Source organism: Micrasema longulum, unplaced genomic scaffold, assembly GCF_059751315.1.
Source record: "Micrasema longulum isolate JH-2025_06_02 unplaced genomic scaffold, ASM5975131v1 h1tg000834l, whole genome shotgun sequence".
In the NCBI taxonomy this organism is placed as follows: Eukaryota; Metazoa; Arthropoda; class Insecta; order Trichoptera; family Brachycentridae; genus Micrasema; species Micrasema longulum.
The window spans coordinates 494,441-516,304 of NW_028278026.1; the positions used below are offsets into that span (position 1 = coordinate 494,441).

A 21,864-nucleotide genomic window follows, 5' to 3' on the forward strand; every position below is an offset into this window, starting at 1 on the left:
GCTGAACAGTGGGAGATGGAAATTGGTCAAATATCGGAACGAGGAACAATTAGCTCTCTTTAACTAACGGAACTTCCGGAGAGTGGCGAGCCAAAAGCACGTATACTCCATTTACTCTAGCCAATTGCGGACCAGATTCGCATCTCACTTACACGACGCTGAACGTAGCGAGAAGAAGCGAGACAGAAACACTGACGGATTGTGGCAGTATGGAAAATGAGGTGACGACACTAAAACCGACATATTTTATAAGGGCTTTCAAAAGACCGGGTTAAAATACCGTGGATAGGAGTTAGAATTTTAAAAATATATAATAAATAATTATTCTCGTGTTATTTTCATTTTCAATGCACCGATAACCATTAACTAAGATCAAATTGTTAATATAAGCAAAAACTGTTTTCATCAATCAATTTCTTAATATATGTAAGAGTATGTGTTAATGTTAATGAAAAAAATTGTAAGACGCACAAAAACGAGGGGTCCTTAAGTTTGAAAAGAAAAGACAATGAAACGCGATAAGAATTATTTTTTCATCTTATTTCGTTTTAATTTCAAACCATCCAATACAACCATACAACATATAAATTTAAATAGTTTTATCTTTTGCTATTATTTGTTGCGGGTTTCAAGTTAAAATTTATTTTGCTATTGTTAATTATTTCTTATAGATTCAAAATTCTATTCATTTTAAAACATGTGAATAATTTGTTTATATTTTTTTTTCTACCCGCTTACAACTGGGTATTTAAAGCAACACTTGGGATTTTTATTTTTTATTAGCGTATTTAAAAAAAAGTATTTCTTACTGGGTATATTGATTTATTTAAATGTTTTACAATATTTATGTGTATCATGTCATCTTTATTATAAATGTACGTTTTTTTTTCCAGGTATATGTAGGAATATGTATTTGAATGTACTTAACGCTATTTCTTACTTTATATATTATTTTATCTATGTACCATGTATGTAAAAGCCCTCCGGGCGTTAATGTAAATTAAATAAATAAATAAACATGAATCCAATACGTTTATTATTAATACGGGGTGTTTTTTAAACCCAGTCACATCCGAAACCACGATGATCAGTATGGGCAAGAAAACATATGAGCATATAAAAAAAATTATTTAGTACAAACAAATGTAAGAAATAAAATATTTAAAAAAACCGAATGGTTGCTTACTTCTGCAGGGGAGAAGTGAGGGGAGCGCGGCGCAGTATCAGATATCCCCCCTTCCCCCTCCTCGTTTCTCCACCATTTTTCATATTTTATTTTTAATTTTTTTTTCCTTCTAAAAAAATATTTTAATGTGCCAATATGTCTTCTTGGTCATGCTGATCATCGTGGTTTCGGATGTGACAGGGTTTAATGAACACCCTGTATATTATTTTATCTATGTACCATACTTGTAAAAGCCCTCCGGGCGTTTATGTGAATTAAATGAATAAATAAACATGAATCCAATACGTGATTTATTTATATTTAATGCGCGGAGTAACAGCATACATATTTTATTTGACAGACTCGCATTTGAATTCCAATCGTCAATAATATTTTAGATGTGTCCATTTTAATTGTCAGTCAACCGTGAGAACAAAATAATGCGTTTTTTCGTTCCATATAAGTGTCTCCATTACTCGGATGGGCGTATGGCGGTCTTGCCGGAATTCAATGTGTAAAATGATGCATTCCTTAGCGCTAAGAGTCAAACAGTGTTCGCTTGTTCGTTAAGTAATGCGTTAGTTAGTATCTGTGTTGGGGAGCAGGAGCACTCGTTTCCTCGTTTGCCCACAATCTCCAACAAAGCGGTGCAAGCGGACAAGAAAGATGGACGATAAACGGCATGACAAGATCTCCGTGACGCCGGAACGGAGCTTGGAAAAGCGCCTACCGATGGAATAACATTACAAGCGGGAAGGTAACTGATCCGCGGTTTCGGGTAATTCTAGATTGATCCATTGTTTCATTACTTACGGAAGAAATATGATCGCTACCGCTGGGCGACTGAGTGCGTGAATACCTGTCGTAACTCTTCTGCGATTCTTATCGCGGTCACTCGACATACCTGACAGTAAATTATTGTTGATACGGTTTTCAGTAGCTCAATCACAAATAACTATCGACGTGCTTAAAAACATGCTAAGCATTTGAGTTTGAGCGATCACAATGAACAATAATGAACATTAACATATTACAACAGAGATGAAGAACGTTTTAAACAAAAAACTATAGAAGTCTAGGCAAGTACAGGGCTTATGACCTGTCATTTACATACTATTAAAGCGTGATTGATTGATATTTTATTTTATTGAAATAAACGGCACTTAGTTCCTTTTACAAATTAGTTACAACTACAATTAAATATACATACATGTAAGCATAATTATAAGTGATACAGAGCATTTAAAACAATATTATTAATTAACAAATTAAGAAAGTCTAAAATAGATAAACTATATAAAATAATAAAATATTACCAGTTATAGAATTATCGATAAAAAAAGATAATTTGGTATTAGAAATACTTTGAACGAGTTAAAAAAAATTAGAAAACAATTTTGAATAACATTAAACGAAAAAATATATAATGATGTAAAAAAAATGAAGAGAAATATTTTGTACTTATAAATTAATTTAAGAAAAGAAACGAAAAAAGAAAAAAAACACTAATAAATAAGTTTAAACAATTGTTAACAATAGTAACAAATAGTTACCTATAACTATTACCAATGAAATACAGAAGAAGAGCCGTTCTGTATGTACTAAATTTCATTTGAAATGAGTCACAAACGTCCTGGTACTCATTGCCTAGAGAGTGAAGTCTATTATAATTACTATAAAATAAAAAAGTACCTCCTTTATTTTACGGATTATTTTCTTTTCTCTTTTTTATATTTTACAAACATATTATTCCTATCTATTTATTATAGGAGCAAAAAATTTATAAACATTTATTGTATGTATACACCCACAAATAGGCTATGCCTTTGTGGGATTTTTGTTTACTATTCCCACTGTTAATATGTATTTCATTGCCATGTAATTTTTTTTAATACTCTGTTGCACCTGTTGTGTATATTGTAAAAAAAAATAAAAAATACAATAAGAAAAAAAAGAAAAAAGTGCTTTTTTTTAAAAAGGAATAACCCGCTAAGCCTCTATTTTAAAGGCTTGTCAGCAGATGGAAAAACAGGGATATGGAAGGAGGTAATGAAAAATTCACCACAACACCCAGACCAATTGAGAAAAATCTTCCTTGGATTTTTTTTTTGCAAATCGAACCCGCGACACTAGTTTCACAGTCGGCCGTCAAAAATCAAATTTACAAAACCTTATTATTATTTTTTTGCCCACAATTTGCATACATTAAAACTTATCAGGACAGTGTTTATAACAATAAATTGAAAACAAAAGTCATGTTAGGAATTCGTGTAATAATATTTTTTATGGTTAAAATAAAGTGACCTATTCGCGACGTTATGTTTTGTAAACAAGTAAAATATCGGATTCCGTCGAGTAACGTCAATATTGACACTGTACAACCGCGGCCGGAAAACTTATTATCCAAAACAAACCGCAAAACACGAAGGTGGAAATTCATTTATAATGTATTTAGAATTCAATACAAGCAATAATAAAGCGAGGTGCAAATATCTAGCCGAGTACACGAGTGAGACTCTTCGTGTCGGCGCGCGCCGCTAGATGGCAGAGGCTCCACCGATCAGGACGTCGACGCGGGAAAATATCACAACTGTCAGAATATTTCAAACTGAAGTTGCTTTACAGTAAAACTTCGCATTTTCAAGGATGCAAGATAAGTTATTTTACGATTGCAAGTAAAAATGGATAAAACATTTTCCTGGTGTAAATGCGAATTGACTAGGTGCTTATCGCTTATAATCCATACTAATATTATAAATGCGAAAATGTGTTTGTTCGTTTGCTTGTGTTCCCTTCACGAGCGACCGATTTACATAATTTTTTGCATAGGGATAGCTGGAGAGGTGAGAAGTAAAACGGGATACTTATTTTTCTTCCCAAATAAAAAAAAAATACAATGAAAAAATAGCAAATTGAAAATGAGTAGGCGGTAAGGTGGAATGTCAAAAATAATATATTTTAAATGAATTCTTTAAATTTCTATAATTGACTTGGTTTATACTCAGTTAGTTTATCTGGTTAGTTTGGTTTGATTTTCGTTTTGGTTTTGTAGTTGGGTTTTGGATGTTTTAACAGAATAACGAAGCGAAGTCGTCATAAACTAACGGTCGCCGTATTTTTTTCGCAGCGATAGTTGGATGACCGGCAATCGATACAAGCTAAATGACGAATCGATAACTAGGGTGAAAACTGTTTATTTTAAAATATAAAAGAGATTAGAATGTCTAGTAAAAAACCAAATATAAATGTTACACAGTGAGTAAAGTGGCCACTTAAACCAGCCAATGACAGGTCATAAGCCCTGTAGATGCCTAGACTTCTATATTACCTTCTCTAAAATGTTCTTTATCTCTGTTGTAATATGTTAATGATGTTAAAGAGCTCGCCCCCTACCTAATAGCCCGATACCTTTATTTTTTGTATATAAATTATGTGTAAAAATACGTATGCTTTTAGTTCTTAATAATGTTTATATTAATTTTTAAAATTATATAATTTCCCTAACGTTTTTCTTTGTAAAGGAAAAATAAGAAACCTGCTGACAAGCCGGTTTCGCGGTTTAGTGGGTTTCATTGTTTTTCCTTTGGTATTTTTATGTTCATGTTTTCCTTCATAAATAAAAAAAAATACGAGTTAAAAGTTGATAAATTCACCAAATTCTTCTTAAAGTTGTAAAACATTACAGATCGGTGCATTTTTGCATATCCGGAAGCTATACTGCCATATTATGTAATAAAATCATTTGGATAAATATTGCGTTGTAACTAGAAACAATTGATTCTAGAACAAATTAATGATACATCCACCAACAATCAGTCAGAGCGCCGCGGCAGAATAACAATACCAATATAACCTTCGTTATGCGTTGCACTTCCTCAGTTCTCCATCCACTGTTAATGTGACAGCTGACAATCACTCCAGATGTCGCCAAAGTGAATTAGGTACTTGTGGAAATATTCCAGCCAAGCCTATAATCATTACATAGCGATGATGATAAACGGGTTGAGACTAACGAAATGATTCATGACGGTCTCTTAGAACTCTGGAGAAATAATTAGACTATTTGAGAGGGTTAAAAGCAAAAACGCCACGGTCCATGATCACTGTTTTCGGGAAGACCATCAAAACTAGTAGCGAAAAGACTTTTTGAGAAGGGAATATGGAAGTCTAAGCATTTACATGGCTTATGACCTGTCATTGACTGGTTTACACATTGTGTAACATTCACATTTCTGCCTATGTTTGAACATCCACATTTCCTCAACCCTTCCATCTGTTGACTTTTGTAAAGTAAAAGAGCCGAAACCTTTGTCATTCGGGTGAGATTCATCCGGCTGACCCAATTCACCCGAACTCAATTTTCCAATTTTTATACTTCTTCTTGTACCAGGTAGTCTGCGAGCATTTGGATATACTCAAAACATTGTTGAAAAGACTATTTCTTTAAAGATCAAAGTCCAACTTGTGAGTGGTACCGAAAAGACTATTCATTTTAAGTTCAATGTTTTCGCTTTCAGCCCCCTTATTGCGTTGCGTTTAATTTCAAGGGACTATAAGTCATAGGAGTGCTAGAAGAACATACTGTCGGTATTTTAAGTACAGATTTGAGATATGATTTATATTTCTAAGCAACCAAAACTAAGATACGAATAATATCTAAAACAATCGCAGACGTTCTACAACAAATGAGAATCGGCAAACACGAAATTTTGAAACTGAGTAAATAATGGCAAGAAGGAAACTACTGGTCATAGATTTAGGTCAATATCGAATAGTATCAATGGAATTAGCTGTTAGTTTGGCGAACTAAACGCCACAAAATTATCAAGTGCCAGCAGATAAGCTTATCTCAGCATTTTTAGATAATGTGTACTCAATACTACGTACTGGAAATACAAGAATACGTAAACGACAAGGCGATACGAGAGTCGGAGCTCTGCCTTATCTACAGTTTCTTTATTACAGAATAAATCATACCGATTGCAACTCCGAGAACTCAAGTAACTCGGTCGATTGAATAAAATTGACGCGGCGAGGAATCGGAGAATAAAAATAAACGGTTATTAAGGATATATGCATAAGGGAAAAACATAAGATGATCATTTATACCCAATTTTCTCAACGCTGTCAAAACATCCTTATCAGTTAGAACACCCGAGAACAACGGTATCAGTTAGTAGTGTATAGGTGTATTGTGCGCGTGGCCATACAGCATACGCCATACAGATACAGCCTAGGAGCCTAGTAGTTGGCGGTACATAGGTACACCGTACCCGCACAATGTAAACACGCCGTGAACCATAACGAAGTTATAAGAAAAACAGATAGATAAGGATAAGCTTGCCAAGGTGGAATTTTATTTTGCACTTGTCACGACTGATTGTCGGATACGACAAACCGCCCAATAAAACGTCACCATTACAATTCAAACTTCCGTTAGAGGTGGAAAGCATTTACCGCAATAAGAATTACACACTTCTCTTGACAACAGAGAAAAGAGTTCTATGTATGGAGCGGATTTCTACGCAAACAGAAGCGTACTAAATAATTGCTAGCCTTTCTGTATTGTTGAAATGTTATAAGCTCGTGTATTTCTTATCACCAGGTTGTAAACGTACTATATTACAAGCGAAACAACAATCCTTGTACAATTACACTATTATAAACTTGTGGGTTTGACACGTACGATATGTTGGAATCTTGGTCTGATGGAAATTAATAGCCACGGAATTATGGACAGAGAAGCATAAAAACATTTACATTCCATAGGTTTTTAATATTCTAGGCCAAAGGTTACAGGTAAAAGTGAATAAGACATTATCTGGTTCACAGAACTAGAACGTGCTGACAGTGCCAGTGATGATAGCGGCATCACGTGATAATGCAATAGATAATAGATACTGCAGCGAAATGTCACATTATCAACTATGCGCACAAAAGGTGGTTTTGAAATACGCAAGACACAAAAAATGACAAAATCGACCTGATTTGAAATAAAATTTAAACGTAAGTATTTCCATCAAAATGGAAGCTAAAAATGACAAGAATGACGGCCTTCCGCCATGTATAGATTTATAAACATCCGTTATTTCAGTTCCGTCAGTTCCCTTCATTAAGCTTGCAATGCTACGGGTATGGAATAAAAATATAATAAACCTCAATTTGATGCCGAAGATATGATTAGATTTTGAGGCAGCTGTGGAGTTAACGTTTACTCCATGACAGTTATGACAAAAATATTGCAGTAATCTACCGAGATTAGTAGTTGATCAATGATATTTTTAGAAGCTTCCCGTATGGAAGGTCGAGAGTAACCACTCGTAAAACTTTTACATGGAATACTAGATTGATGATCAAGTGCTTTTGCTCGTTTATTTTACGATATTTGAACGCTTTCAATTTCTAAATGAGACAAATGAATAAAATTGTGTGACAATCCGCATCCCCGTCGTGCCGTCGAATGCAGTTTAACCACTTTTTTTCTTCGGAGGACGCTCATGAATCTCTTCGATTTTTTTTTGAGCGTGATTTACCACAATCTCGAGTATTTTAAAAATTCAATTGAGTAAAATATCGAGAAGAACTCAGCAATAATTATGATGCTACAATGATCTAGTTATATTTTGATAGTCAAATAGACAAATACCGCAAAAAATAGTTGGCATTATAATGCCAACATATCTACATTAAGTTATGAATATTACTGGGTACTTCTGGGGGTGCGAATTGTTTGAGAAATGAAAGGAGCGGGGCGAGCGATCATACCAGATCACTCGCTCCACTCGAGGACATCCAGGACAGGGAAGTACTCACCCGGGCTGCGCGAGCCTGTAGCCCCCAGGAAGGTGGTGGTGGTGATGCGAGGGGGTGGGGGCGGCCTGAGAGGGCGCCGTGAGCCCCCACACTGTGGTCACCACACCGGCCCCCTGCTGTGCCCCTCCGCTAGCGCCGCCGCCCGACCAATCCCTGCAATCACAACACCACCTGTTTAGAGAATGGACATCACAGAACTAAATTACTGCCAAAAAATGCATACACAAATACCACCGGCAAGGGAACGCTAAACATACCGCGAAGAAATGCGCATCCCAATTTGACACGGTAAATCAAAATACCAAAAATCACCATGGTCTGATACTACTTCGGTTCAGTTCGAGAAAATGTCGGGAGCAATAAAACAAAGCGGCTTAATTAACCTGCGGTAAAATATTGTTTCAGCCTTTAATTTGTGGTATAAACTTTAAAATGTTTACGCCACACTCCATTTTAATATTAGTTAGAGCAAAAATAATAATATTAGGTTGATTTACATTTTTGGTGAAAAATCACCTCATGAGCGCTTCACTAATTCTAACTAAGCTGACACTACATTTTATACTTTCCGATTAAAAAATTTAGGGTTTGATAAACGAAAGAAGAGAGGTTTCAGTTTAGATCTAAACTAACTTGAGACGGTCGATGATACGCAAGTATGAAAGCAATTGGTTCCAGGCAGAGGAGTCGGCAACGACAAAAGCACGATCTCCGAACCTAATGTTTAGACAGCGTCGGAATTTGACAAGTTTTTCTCTGCCTGAATCCAATGCTGACCTAACAGTAGATTTTTTTTGACATGCGTTTTCTTTAATACAGATGCCCGATAGGTATGTTGGAGTCATTTCATAAAGGGATTTGACTACTGTCCAGCAAAGCTTATATTATATTTTCTCTGTGCTTTAGACTAGTATTCATTTCGAAGATGTGAGATGTAAGAATATTTTTTTACTCCCGTAATAAGCCTTGCTGCCGCATTGAATACAGATGGAAATTTATCAGTTTGGTATTTTGGGAGATTTGCGTATATTCCATTACAGTAATCTAGACGCGAAACGACATAAGCTTGCAAGTTTCGGGTAGGCAGATCATCATCGTTTTATTTACACCAGATGAAATATAATTCTGCATACCCGAACTTGTTGTGTTCTAACTAATATTGAACTCGTGTGTGGCGTAAGAACAGTGTTTTATGGATACTTTATTTAAATGGTGGATAAATGCGCCTATTGCACTTAAAAAGTGAACCAACTGACAAAATGATCAAACTTTTGTATTCACAGTTTTAACCCTGTAGCTTTTTGCCTACGTTTTTCAGTAAACTGTTTTGGTAATTTTAATTAACATGGATGTTTTGTGAACCTGGAAAAAATATTTTATAGATTATACTGATTACAGAAATGTACAAATTTCCTTCACATTTTAAATGTCAATTAGTTCACTTCGCCTGCAGTGAGCTCAAATGATCTCAAAAATTGACCGAAAAGCTGGTATAAAAGAAAGGTTCATAGGTTGTACAGACAAAAAAAATAACAACATCAGATATTCAGTTATTTGATTATAATTTGCAATACCTTAAAAAGTTAAATAATAATTCGGAATTGAATTAATTAGCAATTATTAGAAATGTTAGAAGGATCACCGGCGAGACGCAGGCGTGGGTGTTTCACAAACAATACTCTTCCCAGAACAGACTGTAAGCTGTTAGGGGGAAAGACGGATATTATTTGTTCAATCGTCTGAACACGTGATTCGAAATATTTTTTTGTGAAAACTTGCCGATATGTTGTGGTTGGAAACTTTGCACTTTACGTGTTGTTTCCTTTCTGTGTCAATGTCGTTCATATTAAAACTTAAAATATTCAAAATGCAAGAAGCAACAACGATTCTTTATTAGCACTTTGACCGCGGTCAAAAATATTCATAAAACACGTTCGTTTGACATAAAAATCGAAAGCGAGTTTAAATATTTAACAAATATGCCGGTCGATTGTATTTCTACATAACTATGCCTCTATTTTCCCCTTTTCAAATCGGGTGCACATGCAAAAGTAATAAAGTAAATTTATAAAATAAAACACTTTCGGATAGTTTCGGAAAATACAGATCTTTCCATCTACGGGTGTGTTTATGAACTAAACTATACCTAAAAAATAGACATTTTAAGTAGAAGTGGCATATACCAGATCCGGTGTGGATCTAGTCATAATGCCATAGGCTAAATTGAATGTAAAAGAGTGAATAATCAAATCTACACAACAGTTGGAATGTTTTTGACTTTGACAGCTGATAAACAATGAATACATTAGTTTTTTTATATCACAAACAAGAATCTAATTACGTATTTGATCGTTTGATAGTTTTAATAATTTTTAAAGTACCGTAAGATGTTTCTAGTGTGATGTTTTCTGCAAATTGAGAAATGCCGTTTTTGTGATCGACACTCTTTTCAGAAGGATTACAGTTTTTTGTATGCAAGTGGTCTGACTGTTTTCAGCAGAACATAAAATTGACCTTACTGCACCCGATAACACCAATATCGCATTTTCCCAAAACTGTGGGCTGGCTGCTTTCTTCATAACTACGTTTAATTGTGGAAATTTAGAAATTCGGCACAACGATTTTGAATTTTTGCGTGACATCACTTCGGTAAGTTATCCTGATTGGTGGGTTGGCTTCGCGAAAACCGGAAATCTATCAAAACACTATCATTGGTTAATTTAGAAGAACTTTTGACGTTATATATAGTTAATTTTTATAAATTTCTTCATACATTTTAGAGCAACTCCGCCACACGATTACATGCTCAAATTTATTTTAGAAATAAAAGACGAGTGATACTTTAATCCTCAAATTTGGAATACCCAGTGACCGGTTTCACCGCTTTCGCGACATCTTCGAGACCTTGTCCTTTATTTCTATAATAAATTACAATGAACTTCCATCAAGAATTATCACTTACAAACTTTGCTCTAATTTTTACCGCGTGTAAGAAAGCATTTTTTGTATCCAATTTTCACAGTAAATTTCCTCATTCAACGACCACATAATAGAGTCGAGCTCCTACATTTAAAACAATTAATGGAGATATGGAAAACGTAGAAATATGTTGAAAAAATGGAAAAACTTTAATTAATAATGTAATATTTTAAATGCCTCAATATTCCTCTAAATAACTCCTAAATGACTGTGAAATCATCTCCCATCCACCATCAAAGATGTTACTACATTATCTCTGTTTAAATCACGTCTGAAGAAACATCCTTTCTCTTCCTTAATCTCTCCTCCTTTCCTCTTTCCTCTTTTTTTCCCTTTTCCCATTGGTTGATAGTTTTGATTTAAGGTAATTTATAAACAAATACGTTTATTTATATTTTGATATATATCTTAAGCTTTTTAATATTTATTTTCTATTGAATATTTTCTGTAACTTGAATTATAAAAGTAAAACTTTTATTTTATTGGTTGGTTGGAAGAAATTGCCATTTGGCAATAAGCCCGCCAATGCACAAATAAAATTATATAAAAAAGTTAAATAATTTTTTTTAAATAAAAAAGTGCTTCCCGAAACTGCATAGAAGTGTTTTAAAATAAAGTCTCTCATAGTGGTCTCTGATCTTATAACAAAGTGTTTTATAAATTGAAACATGTTATTCCACAACGTTATGCCAATTCAATAAATAACATTAAGTACTAGAGTTTTACAAAGTTACGAGGTAAATCAAATATCAGCAGTCTTACGCTTCACGTAAGATTTTGTACCTTATTATTTTTAACTTGTGTTTATACAAATGAAATTCTTAATAAGCAATTGATCGATTAAATAGTTCTACTACCACGTTTTATTCACTCTAATACGGGGGCGGCAGAGCGAATATTCGTAAAACTCAACAATTTGTCTGACGAGTAGTGCTTTCTAGAGATGCGCGTTTCGGTTATTTAAAAGAAGTAGCAGTAACAATAACTGATTCACAAATTAAACTGTTTCTAAATAACAGTTGAGCAGCGTGGGCAAAAAATGTAGTGCAAGCAACTGCTAGAACGTTTCAGAAAAGTTAATTAAACTGTTACTTGTTACGTGCAACGCTGATCTTGGCTCTTGGCCACAGTTTAATTAAATATCCTGTCTAGATTTTCCTTAAAGAAACTTTAATAACAACTGAATATTTTTTTGTGAAACTGTTTAAGTGCTTTCCACATGTAATAACATCTGCAGACTTTTCATTTTCGTTTCACAGTAGAAAATTTACTATCGTCATGTAAAGGAGAATGTCTATGGAGTGCGGAATCGAACCGAAGACTTTGGTTTTTTCGAATTTTCTATGAAGCCGAGAGAAAATAAGAACTAACAATTGAATTGAATTAATCGTTTGGCCCCGATTAAAACTTGGTTACCGAGCTATTTGTGCTATATACAATACCCTTGCCCTATTTCTTTATTATGGCTTAAAGCATTATTTTACAAAATGTCGTTTTGAATCAGGTTAAAATCATCAAACCCTAATTCGCACCCGATGGTGCGTAGTGAAATGCATCGGTTAAGTACATTCAGTGTATTTCGATCATGAAGGAAGGTAAGGTGATCAGTCTTACACATCAGGTGCCAGTCTAGGGACGGTATAGAGATATTGCAACCGGGACAGGTAATTATAGTAAAGATGACTCTCTGAATAAATGAAAAATAGGACATAAAATGCCGAACTCTGCCAAAGCGGAACGGTAGGTCTGTTGATGTCTATCCATTTTTCTGTGGTCTCTTCTTCGGTAAGCAAATGCGGAGAAGTTCCTTAACAAGGCCACTGCTGATTATCCCGCCACATCAGCACACAATAGTTAAAGCAGTTAAAGAGAACAAAAATAAGCAACTTCCATTTCAAATTTCAAATTCAAATTAAAATTATTTATTAACAAAGTAACATAACAAATAACAAAGCATTTAAGACGTTAAATTGTAACTTTATATCAAACCAAGAACCCTTGAGCAATGGTTCGACATTATTGAGGTATAATACTCTCTAACAGCAAGAGTATTTGCCTCTTAAACATAGTTTCACTAATGTGAAAGATGTCGATCTCCAAAGTGATAGTGTTCAGCTGCTTGACTGCTCTTCCAATCGGCATGACCAGAGGCAGGTTGGTTCTGGAAACCGGGAGGTAAAACAGTCTGTGCTGACGCTGTCGGAGATAGCCATCAGGAACATAAAAATTGATACTCTCTAAAATGGCCGAGTTATCGATGAAACCCCTTAACAGTCTGAAAAAATGGGTCAGCGTAGACCCATCTCATTTCCAAGTCCAGGGACAGTAAAACATTGCAGTGTTAAATGACCTTATAAACAAATATTTCATGTTGATCCTATCAGAACTTGGAATGGCAGGCGACCACGAGGCGAACATTTCTCCATTCGATTACCTTTTTAAGGATTTTTACCCGAGTAAGCACCGAGTCGAAAGCACTCGTCCAGGATTCTGGTTCTATTGCACACATAATTATAATCTTAATCCGCCCGGACAAAGCAGTGCTCAATATTCGATAATAGGCCAAGTAAACCAGTACTTCAATTTTATTAATCGTTTGCCTCTGATTTGAACTTGGATACTGTATTATTTCGTTATTTGCGCTATATTGAATATCCTTGCTCCTATTTCTTTATTATGGCTCAAACTATTGTTTTGGAAAATGTCGTTTTGACTCAGCTTAAATTGGAGGTCCGTTAATATTTCAATAAGTAAAGTGGGGCTTCCAGTCTCGACACAAATTTAAGTCTCGAGGTTGACACTAGACTCGGAGACCAAGTCTCGAAATTTCGAGACTTCGAGACTATTCGATACTAACGGTAATTCGTTTAGAAAATAATGAATGTAGTTAATAAATCACATCGGAGTAAACTATTTATTTAACGGTCTATTAAAATTAATACAAAACATATCGACTAACTATTCCTACATCACCAAACACACATGGATCACAATAGTCTAACTAAAATTGAATCGGGTTGTGGTCCCGTAGAGTGTCTCGGACTCACGGATCATAGGTCTGTGGTTCGAATCCCACTCTACCCCAACGTGATAACAATTTTTTAATAGTCAGTTATTTACAACTCGTTGAAAATGGCCCTTAAATTAAAATATTTGGGTAAATCATAAGAACCCAAATATTTCATTTAAAAAATAAAAAAAATAACATGACCGAAAAATCTTCTCAAATCAACTAGTTATCTAGTTAAGGGTCAAGTCGACAAGCACCCAACAGCCATCATGCTCCAGACAGAGCTGAGGGAAAATGTGTGCAGCTTTAGTATAGTCGCACTGATTCAGCCTCGGCCTAATTTAAAAAGTTTTACTAAAATAGCAAATACGTAAATTAAGCAAAACAAACAAAGACACTTCGAAGTTACCGGTTTTAGATAATTTGATCGTATGTTATGTAGACCCGCGGAGCTCAACCATTAGTTTACCCTGAAGACGGCTCCGTATTGATAGCTACGGGTTCTCTACCCCTAGAGGGCGTTCAGAATCGCACTGCTGAGCCCGTATTACAATGGGAAGTTAACGATTATCTTAAATTTTATCAACAAAGTAAAATTAAGTTTTCTGTACGTATGCATTTTTTTTCTTACTTAACATGTTCAAGTACAGGTTCCTATTCTTAGTGGTGGGGGTCAGTGCTATGCAAGCTCTTGACGTCACTGCAACCGGTGAAGATCTATTGTGACGGGTCCCCGTGAATAGTTCTCGCCTTTCAAGCCCAGGTCTATAAAAGGCCTGGCTACTGTGCGGAAGGCGAGAGTTTTACATTTTGCTAAATCTCCCCTTCCAAGCCCAGATCCGTAAAGTATCGGGCTATTAGATAGGAGGCGAGCTCTATAATATAGTGGTCCACCGAGGATGAGGCTCCTTTTATGATGTAAAGCATCACATTCACATATAATGTGTATATGTGGAAGGAAACCTTTATCTGCAGTGCAAAACCTAAATTACAGGTTACCGACGAAGTTAATTTAAATTTTCATACAAACATACACACTTTAGTACATAAACTTCGATTTTACTTTATACCGTCTCGACATATACCGACGAAGATAGCGTTCGTAATCGCGGCCCTGGTCCAGGAATTTCATATAGCATCTCGAGTCTCGATATTGAAAACGTCTCGAGACTCCCGAGTCCCGAACGTAAGCCCTAAAATAAAACCATATGGCATAAATCAGAAGAAATAAGAAAATAAAAACGTTATTATTTTGAAAAGTTTGCACCGTGGTGGCATCCAGAGTCTAATCAACTTGTGACTCTCACTCTAGAAGTGGAATTGTTTGAAATTGCGGAATGCCGCCGCTTTCTCTAATCGGACAATCATGTAACAGATCTCATTACAGAGCAGAAATCACGAATATAACCACAATACATATTCAGTATGCGAACACACAACCATTTTTCGTAAACAAGCGATTTATCGAGGGTCTAGTCGTCTAGTGTTATCTTAATCGATATGGGAGCAATAGATGCGATGTTCGCATAACATAGGAATGTGCATACGTCCATAAATCGATTTAACTGAATATTGATACAGAACCCTTATTCTGTCCAATTTCGTTTCGTAAGTTCGTTTGTTTCTAATATATACATCTCACTCTAACGCAATCATAATCGTATTTCGCTCTCGTTCCCGATCACACGATACGAATGAATTTACGAAACGAATTAGTTGCAAAATAAGGGCTCAGTAGAACTCCAGTTATCTGGATTCAGATCGTTATCAGGAAATAAAAAAAATAAAGGAGAAGTTTTTAATTTTAATTTAATTGAGCAATTACCTTTGCTGGACATGTTTTCGTAAGTTTTTGATGTGATTCGAATTCGCTGTACCATTTCAAAAGCAATAAAATTTGGCATTCATTGATCCGGACAATATGAGTTTTACTGTATTCTTGTCTGTGTCCGGGCGGATTCAATAATTCAGCTATACATGAGAAATAGAACCAGAATCCTAGACGAGTGCTTTCGACTCTGGTGGTGGCTGCTTTCAGGTCAAAATCCTGAATAAGGAAATCTAGTGGAGATAAGTCCGCCACGTAGTGCAGTGGTTGGCGTTCACCCACCATGCTTAAGGTCCCGGGAAGTTTGACATGAAATATTGAATATAGAGGTTGTTCTACACCTATAACCGTAAATTTTTGAAATGCTAGTGGGCTAGCAATAATTTTTCATTATATGGGACATATGATGATAACAAAAGATGTCACCTAAACAATCGCGTTGATTTCATTTCGTCGGTAATATAAATTAGTTTCGTAAATCGAAGATTCAAACTATAGAATAGTATAATTGTTAACTTTCTTTTATGAGTTACATAAGGCTGAAATGTAGGCATTTCTGATGCGCTATATTAGGAATATAGATCTAGCAACGAAGGTAAAAAAAGAGAAACTCGTGAAGAAATGAAGGCCAACGACAGTAAACGCTGCCGAACATGCTTTGGACAGTGATAGGAAGATTTGGAGATGATACTCGATGTGTACAAACAAGAGATAATTTCATTTATCACCGACAAATAGAAAGTTGTATTTTGTTCATTTGAAAAAACAAGTGCAAATTTAGACATAGTAATTATTTTTTTGTGTTGCTTGCTTACTTGCGTATAAAGAAATCGTCTTTAGAATAATAAATTAATAATACTCAGATGCTATTCGATGTAAACGTGAAATAAAGACACCTAAATCTAACTGAATCGTATTTTCAAAGCAACTAACAATAAAAAAGTATTGATGGAATTAGGTTTGAAACTTTGAAAGTTTCAATTATATGCATATACAATCATATTAAGGCCTATTAATTAATATTTATAAGGATAAATACTGAAATATCGGCCGATCTCACGTCACGATTAGTGAATTGATATAAAAATGTAGCCCTGAACTTTCAAATGTGTTTGGTAAATAAAATACGAAGTGGAATGAAAGTAAAACTGAGATATTTCGTCAGAAATGACAAATGTATAGCTGGAGGTGGTTTATTATGAATGTGGAGTTATGGAGGCTACAGGCAATGCGATCAGCGAGATGTTGGGAAACTGTTTTGTAGAATGTAGAAGGCTTCAGGTGACCGAGAGGCTGTATTACTATGTATGTATATTTTATATTGACACGCTTATATTCTCCGATCTGATCTGACGAAAGAAAGTTATATTGTAAGTGTTTAAAGAAAAATGTAAAAAGACCAACAAACTTGACGAATAATATAACTAAAGCAAGGTAATAAAAACACCGTGAAACTAGACTCAGTTATATTAATAGTGGGAACAGAAATCGAAGTACTTAAGGAAGAAGCGTTCTGTGAACAGGTTATCTCAGATGCCTGCGACCGGTCGGGTCAAGAGCCTGAACAATAGACAAGCGTGGAAATGTTGTATAATACACGTATAAATATGTTGTGTGTATGGATATTATACAAATGTGCAATGAGATGGATAAAACAATCGATATTTGTGGATATTTGTCGAGTTAAAATCCTGACAGGGTTAATATGCTGAAAGATGAGTTTTTGCCAATTTCTATACGGCAGCGAAAGGTTCAATTAGTCGACAACGGAAATATGTACCGGTAATCTTGCGGCGTTTTTTGGTCGTCTCTTTCTTATCACATTAGGTTCTAAGAATTGTTGAATACATCGTTTATCAGAACTAGGTAGGTATTTTTAATTTACCTTATTGTTTAAAGTGCACATCATTAACGTAAAAATAAAACTTATTTATATACAGAACACATTGAATACTCATTCGTAACGGAAATCCCTACGTACTGCGTCTCGGGTAGTGACATATCTAGCGCATGCGCGATGTGTATAATCATAATAAATAATAATATTATTTGATTTCGTACAATATTTTGGTAACATTGTGTATGTATTGTGAATATATTTTTAATTCTTCTAACACCGAAGGTAAAACATTCCACAAAGTTGTATGGAGGAAAACGCCCATGATTTTATGGTTAATGTAAAACTAAATTACATTTATTAGAATACGACCTTTTTCGCAAAAGCTTAATAGGTATTATATTTTTATGAGCGGTGTGAGAATGAACACGTGTTTCGTTTCTTCATATCGATAGTCTGATAATATATAGCGGTGTAGCGTGCGTGACGTAGCGCAGTATACCTTTTTCATGGAAAAGTCGCTCGTCATCAACGTTACAAGTGACAGTGCATTTTTTGTGAAGATGTCAGACTTGTTTTATGAAAAGCATAAGGTTATTTTCAAGGTTCTTCGGAAAACTTACGACAACATTTACGATGTTTACAATTCACTCTTTTTCACACTTTTTATTTTTCTTTATCGGTGTTCACCGATGACTGTCAAGTATATTCCACGCGTTTTCCCGACATTTCTGAGTATTTTTCACCTAGATTGTGAGTTTATAATGTAAAATTGCTACGGTACTAGAATGGAATACATTAAAGACAAGTGGTATTTGTTGGTTTTTAAATAATTAGATCGGTTAGTAACAAATCGGCTGCGGGACTGTATAATCGCCGCGTGTGTACTCTACGAGGAAGCTCTCAGACCTTGTCACCGATCGCAGTGTTGCATGCTAATCACTCGTGGATTCAGCGAGAAGATAAAGTAGTCGATAGAGTAAAAAGAATACGATCATTTATTTCCCGTCTAGACCAGAAAAAGCGAGCGGCCGATCGAAGTTGCTAAGTGACATACTGTCTCGCTGAATATTGGTCTCCGTCGGTTCGCGTTATTAATCGTCCGTTTACGACATGGGATCGCGTGTCGCACACCGACACACCGCACAGCCACATACAAACCCGCTGTTGTCAAGGATCATTTGCGAATAATGTATAAGCACGCGCGTATCGAGCTCGATTCTCACGCGGTGGAGTGACGGCGAGCGAGTTTACTACCACTGCGTAGGAAGAGATAGGGCGTTTGACCGCCGTTCTTTCGAACGTTATGAATCAAGTCGTGCGATTTTGTTCAGTGGCGGATTACTCGCGAGCACACCTGATGAAAGCGGTGATCGGTGAGATCTGATTATAGTTCGCCAGTGTTGAGCGTCGAGCGCACTCTGGTGACTTGAGTGTTATTAATAAACGCATTCCACGCGTTGACACCGATGCGTTTAATATACTTATTTATTATTATAAAATGCACCCCAAAATTTCTTCGACTACATATTTCGAAATTCAGTTTTTGGTATAAAATAAATTTTATTCATACTTAAAATTAACGCAGCCCAGAAAATATCTCGGTTAGTTAATTTTAATAAACAAGTAAATAAGGTTTAAAAACCGTTCTTTCAAAAAACCAAAGAGCGTAAACTACATAATCATATCTTCGTTTGTTTTTTTATTTTAAGATAACGCGAGTAATTGTAACTTTATCACAGGTGTTATTACGACAGGTTTACGATTAGGCACTGTTTAGATTTCTTTTAAGATAATATATAATACATAAAAATATCGATTTGCAACAAATTAAAACGTCAATATATAAATCTTTTAGATTTTCACGTAATTTTATTTTTGAAAAAAGCTCACATCGGACTGCTAAAAATTATTCGATTAAATCCCCGATAAAGATTATAAAAAACATATTTTAAAAATAAAAACGACAAAACAGAGTTGTTTGTGAGCACTGAAATTCCCAGGGAGTTTTAGAAATCGATAACTTGTCACATTTTCTTGGTGTGTCACACTTTTAGCACTATTCACTGTCACTAGCTGAAAAAATGTAAATTCACCATTGTTGTTGATAACCAGCATGCCAAAAAAGAAAGTAAATAAACTAATAACATTCGAAGCACCACAGAAACACTACTTTTACTCGCATGCAAAATTATTTTAAAGATTATATTACTATTTACTAATTCACTCGAAAAGGACTATGAATAAATTCTAATGGGTGGAATTTTATTCAAATTTAAAATATTTATTTACGGTTGGTTTACGAACTATTTACGTTACTAACACTTTATATAATCTGGCGAAATCAACCGATTACAAAATCGATTTATCGATTTCACGTTTGCGGTTTCCCATCCCTATTAATCATCCATATTGAGAACTGACCGATATTTTATACGGAATTTGCTTTGTTTAAATATTACCGAATACGCGACACATTAATATTTTAGTTTCTGACAATTTAGCTGTATATTTAAAACCCGCGTTAAATGTTATCTAGATCCGTGTTTAATTAGCGAATTTACATATAATATGGATTATAATTAAATTTGTTGAAGGATTATATTATTATAGATTATTTTTTTAATAATGCACTGATTGAAAAATAAATTAAGATGGATTATGATTTACCGTATACACAAATGTTGGCGGTTTAAAGTATTGAAAGTTCTTTGGTTCATAAGTATTATTTTTATATTGTTATTATTTTTGACAGCTGGTCTTTTTTTTGTAGAATACTCTGCAGATGGCGTTAGTGTTCATACTTATTTATCTCCAATGTTTTGAAAGTGTTCTTCGACTGCGAATTTTTATTGATATCGAGAAGTTTTTCTAAACTAAACGATTATTTAAGTACGCGCTTCACAAGTTCTTCTAGAAAAAACAAATAATCAATCTTATTTAGTAATAGGATCGCACAATTAAAAATCAACCTAACTTTTTTATGTATTTATTTACATGGGAACATTCAGAAACTTGAAAAATTAACGACGCGCTATATTTGAAACAGTCGAAACTTACTAACATCGACACACGTGAAGTTTTTTTATATTTTTTACAAAGTTCAAAGTATTATTTTAATTAAATATAGAAATTACAAATCGGTAACGAATTTTAAATTTTACGATGCGGATTTTACGAGGGCGCAACGTTCAGAATCTCAACAGGTTTCGATAGTATATTTTTATCAGCGAATGATAACGGTATTGTGAATATTAGTTATTGCAAAGCTGCATTATGGCGTCTAAATATTTATTACACTGAATTTATTATCACTATTTAAAGGGCGGATCGATTACACGTTATGGTTTTGTTTGTTTACAATATTAATTTTAAGTACACAGTTTTTTCACAATATTTTAAATCGATGAATAAAATTCCACTTATTTAAACGTATTTTTTTAAACTCACACTCGCGTAAAAATCGTCGATCAGGGAATCACGGACGGTGGAATATCCAACTCGAGGAATACACGGACTTACTCGGGACTGTTTGATAATGTCGCGGAGTGGGAGATCAGGCGAGGATGATCAGCGAAGATCTCCGGAATAAGAATTGTCGAATGAAAGCGGAATTTATCGGGTCAGGGATGGAAGGGTCGATTTACTGAGATATAAACACGACTCCGTGACGGGCGACCGGTGGAGCTAGGAAGGGCTGGGTGCTGCGCCCCTTCAGCGAAGGGCAAGTTACTCCATATACCTGTAGGATGTATATCCCAGCATTTGAACACGCACATAAAGAAGTGGCGGTCGCTCCCGTCTCGGACATTAACGGGTCCAATATGAGTCCATTCGTATCACCGGCTCATCGCTCGCGGATATATTTTGACTCGTTCACTTTTTGTTCACGAAGTATATCGCGATACGCGCTCCGGCGTGACGTGCGCACTGTGCGCGAGCAAAGGTAAAACTGGCCGTCGGACGGGTGCGGTGAGGCGGCGGGGCGGCGGGGGGACAGAGGGGGGAGGGACCCCATTTCCCCTTCGCTCCATTCCATCGCCGGCCACACAATATCGGTTATAGCGGGCGACGTTGCCGGCTCCGCGGCGGCCCCGCGCCCCGCGCCCCCCGCCGGGAGCGCGGGTTCGGGCGCGCTCGGCCGTCTCCGGCGCGCCCCGCCCCGCGCCCGCACCCCGCGCCCGCGCGAGACGCGGGCGCGGGCCGAGTCGGCCGCGGCGGCTCGCGGCGGC

General features: G+C 35.7%; 1 protein-coding gene across 2 annotated transcripts in view; it reads right to left on the reverse strand.

Annotated features, from left to right (window-relative positions):
* Positions 1-21,586, reverse strand: part of tna (Zinc finger MIZ domain-containing protein tonalli) — an 80,349-nt gene extending 58,763 nt beyond the window's left edge. The window contains exons 1-2 of one of the 2 annotated variants that reach the window (XM_088230965.1): positions 21,375-21,586; positions 7,979-8,131 (exon numbers count right to left, since the gene is read on the reverse strand). In XM_088230965.1, the coding sequence (XP_088087091.1) occupies positions 7,979-8,131; positions 21,375-21,397 (176 nt within the window). In that variant the 5' untranslated portion in view covers positions 21,398-21,586. Of the gene's footprint in view, positions 1-7,978; positions 8,150-21,374 lie in introns of both variants that reach the window. The other variant, XM_088230964.1, reaches the window with a different exon arrangement.
* Positions 21,587-21,864: the final 278 nt, after the last annotated feature.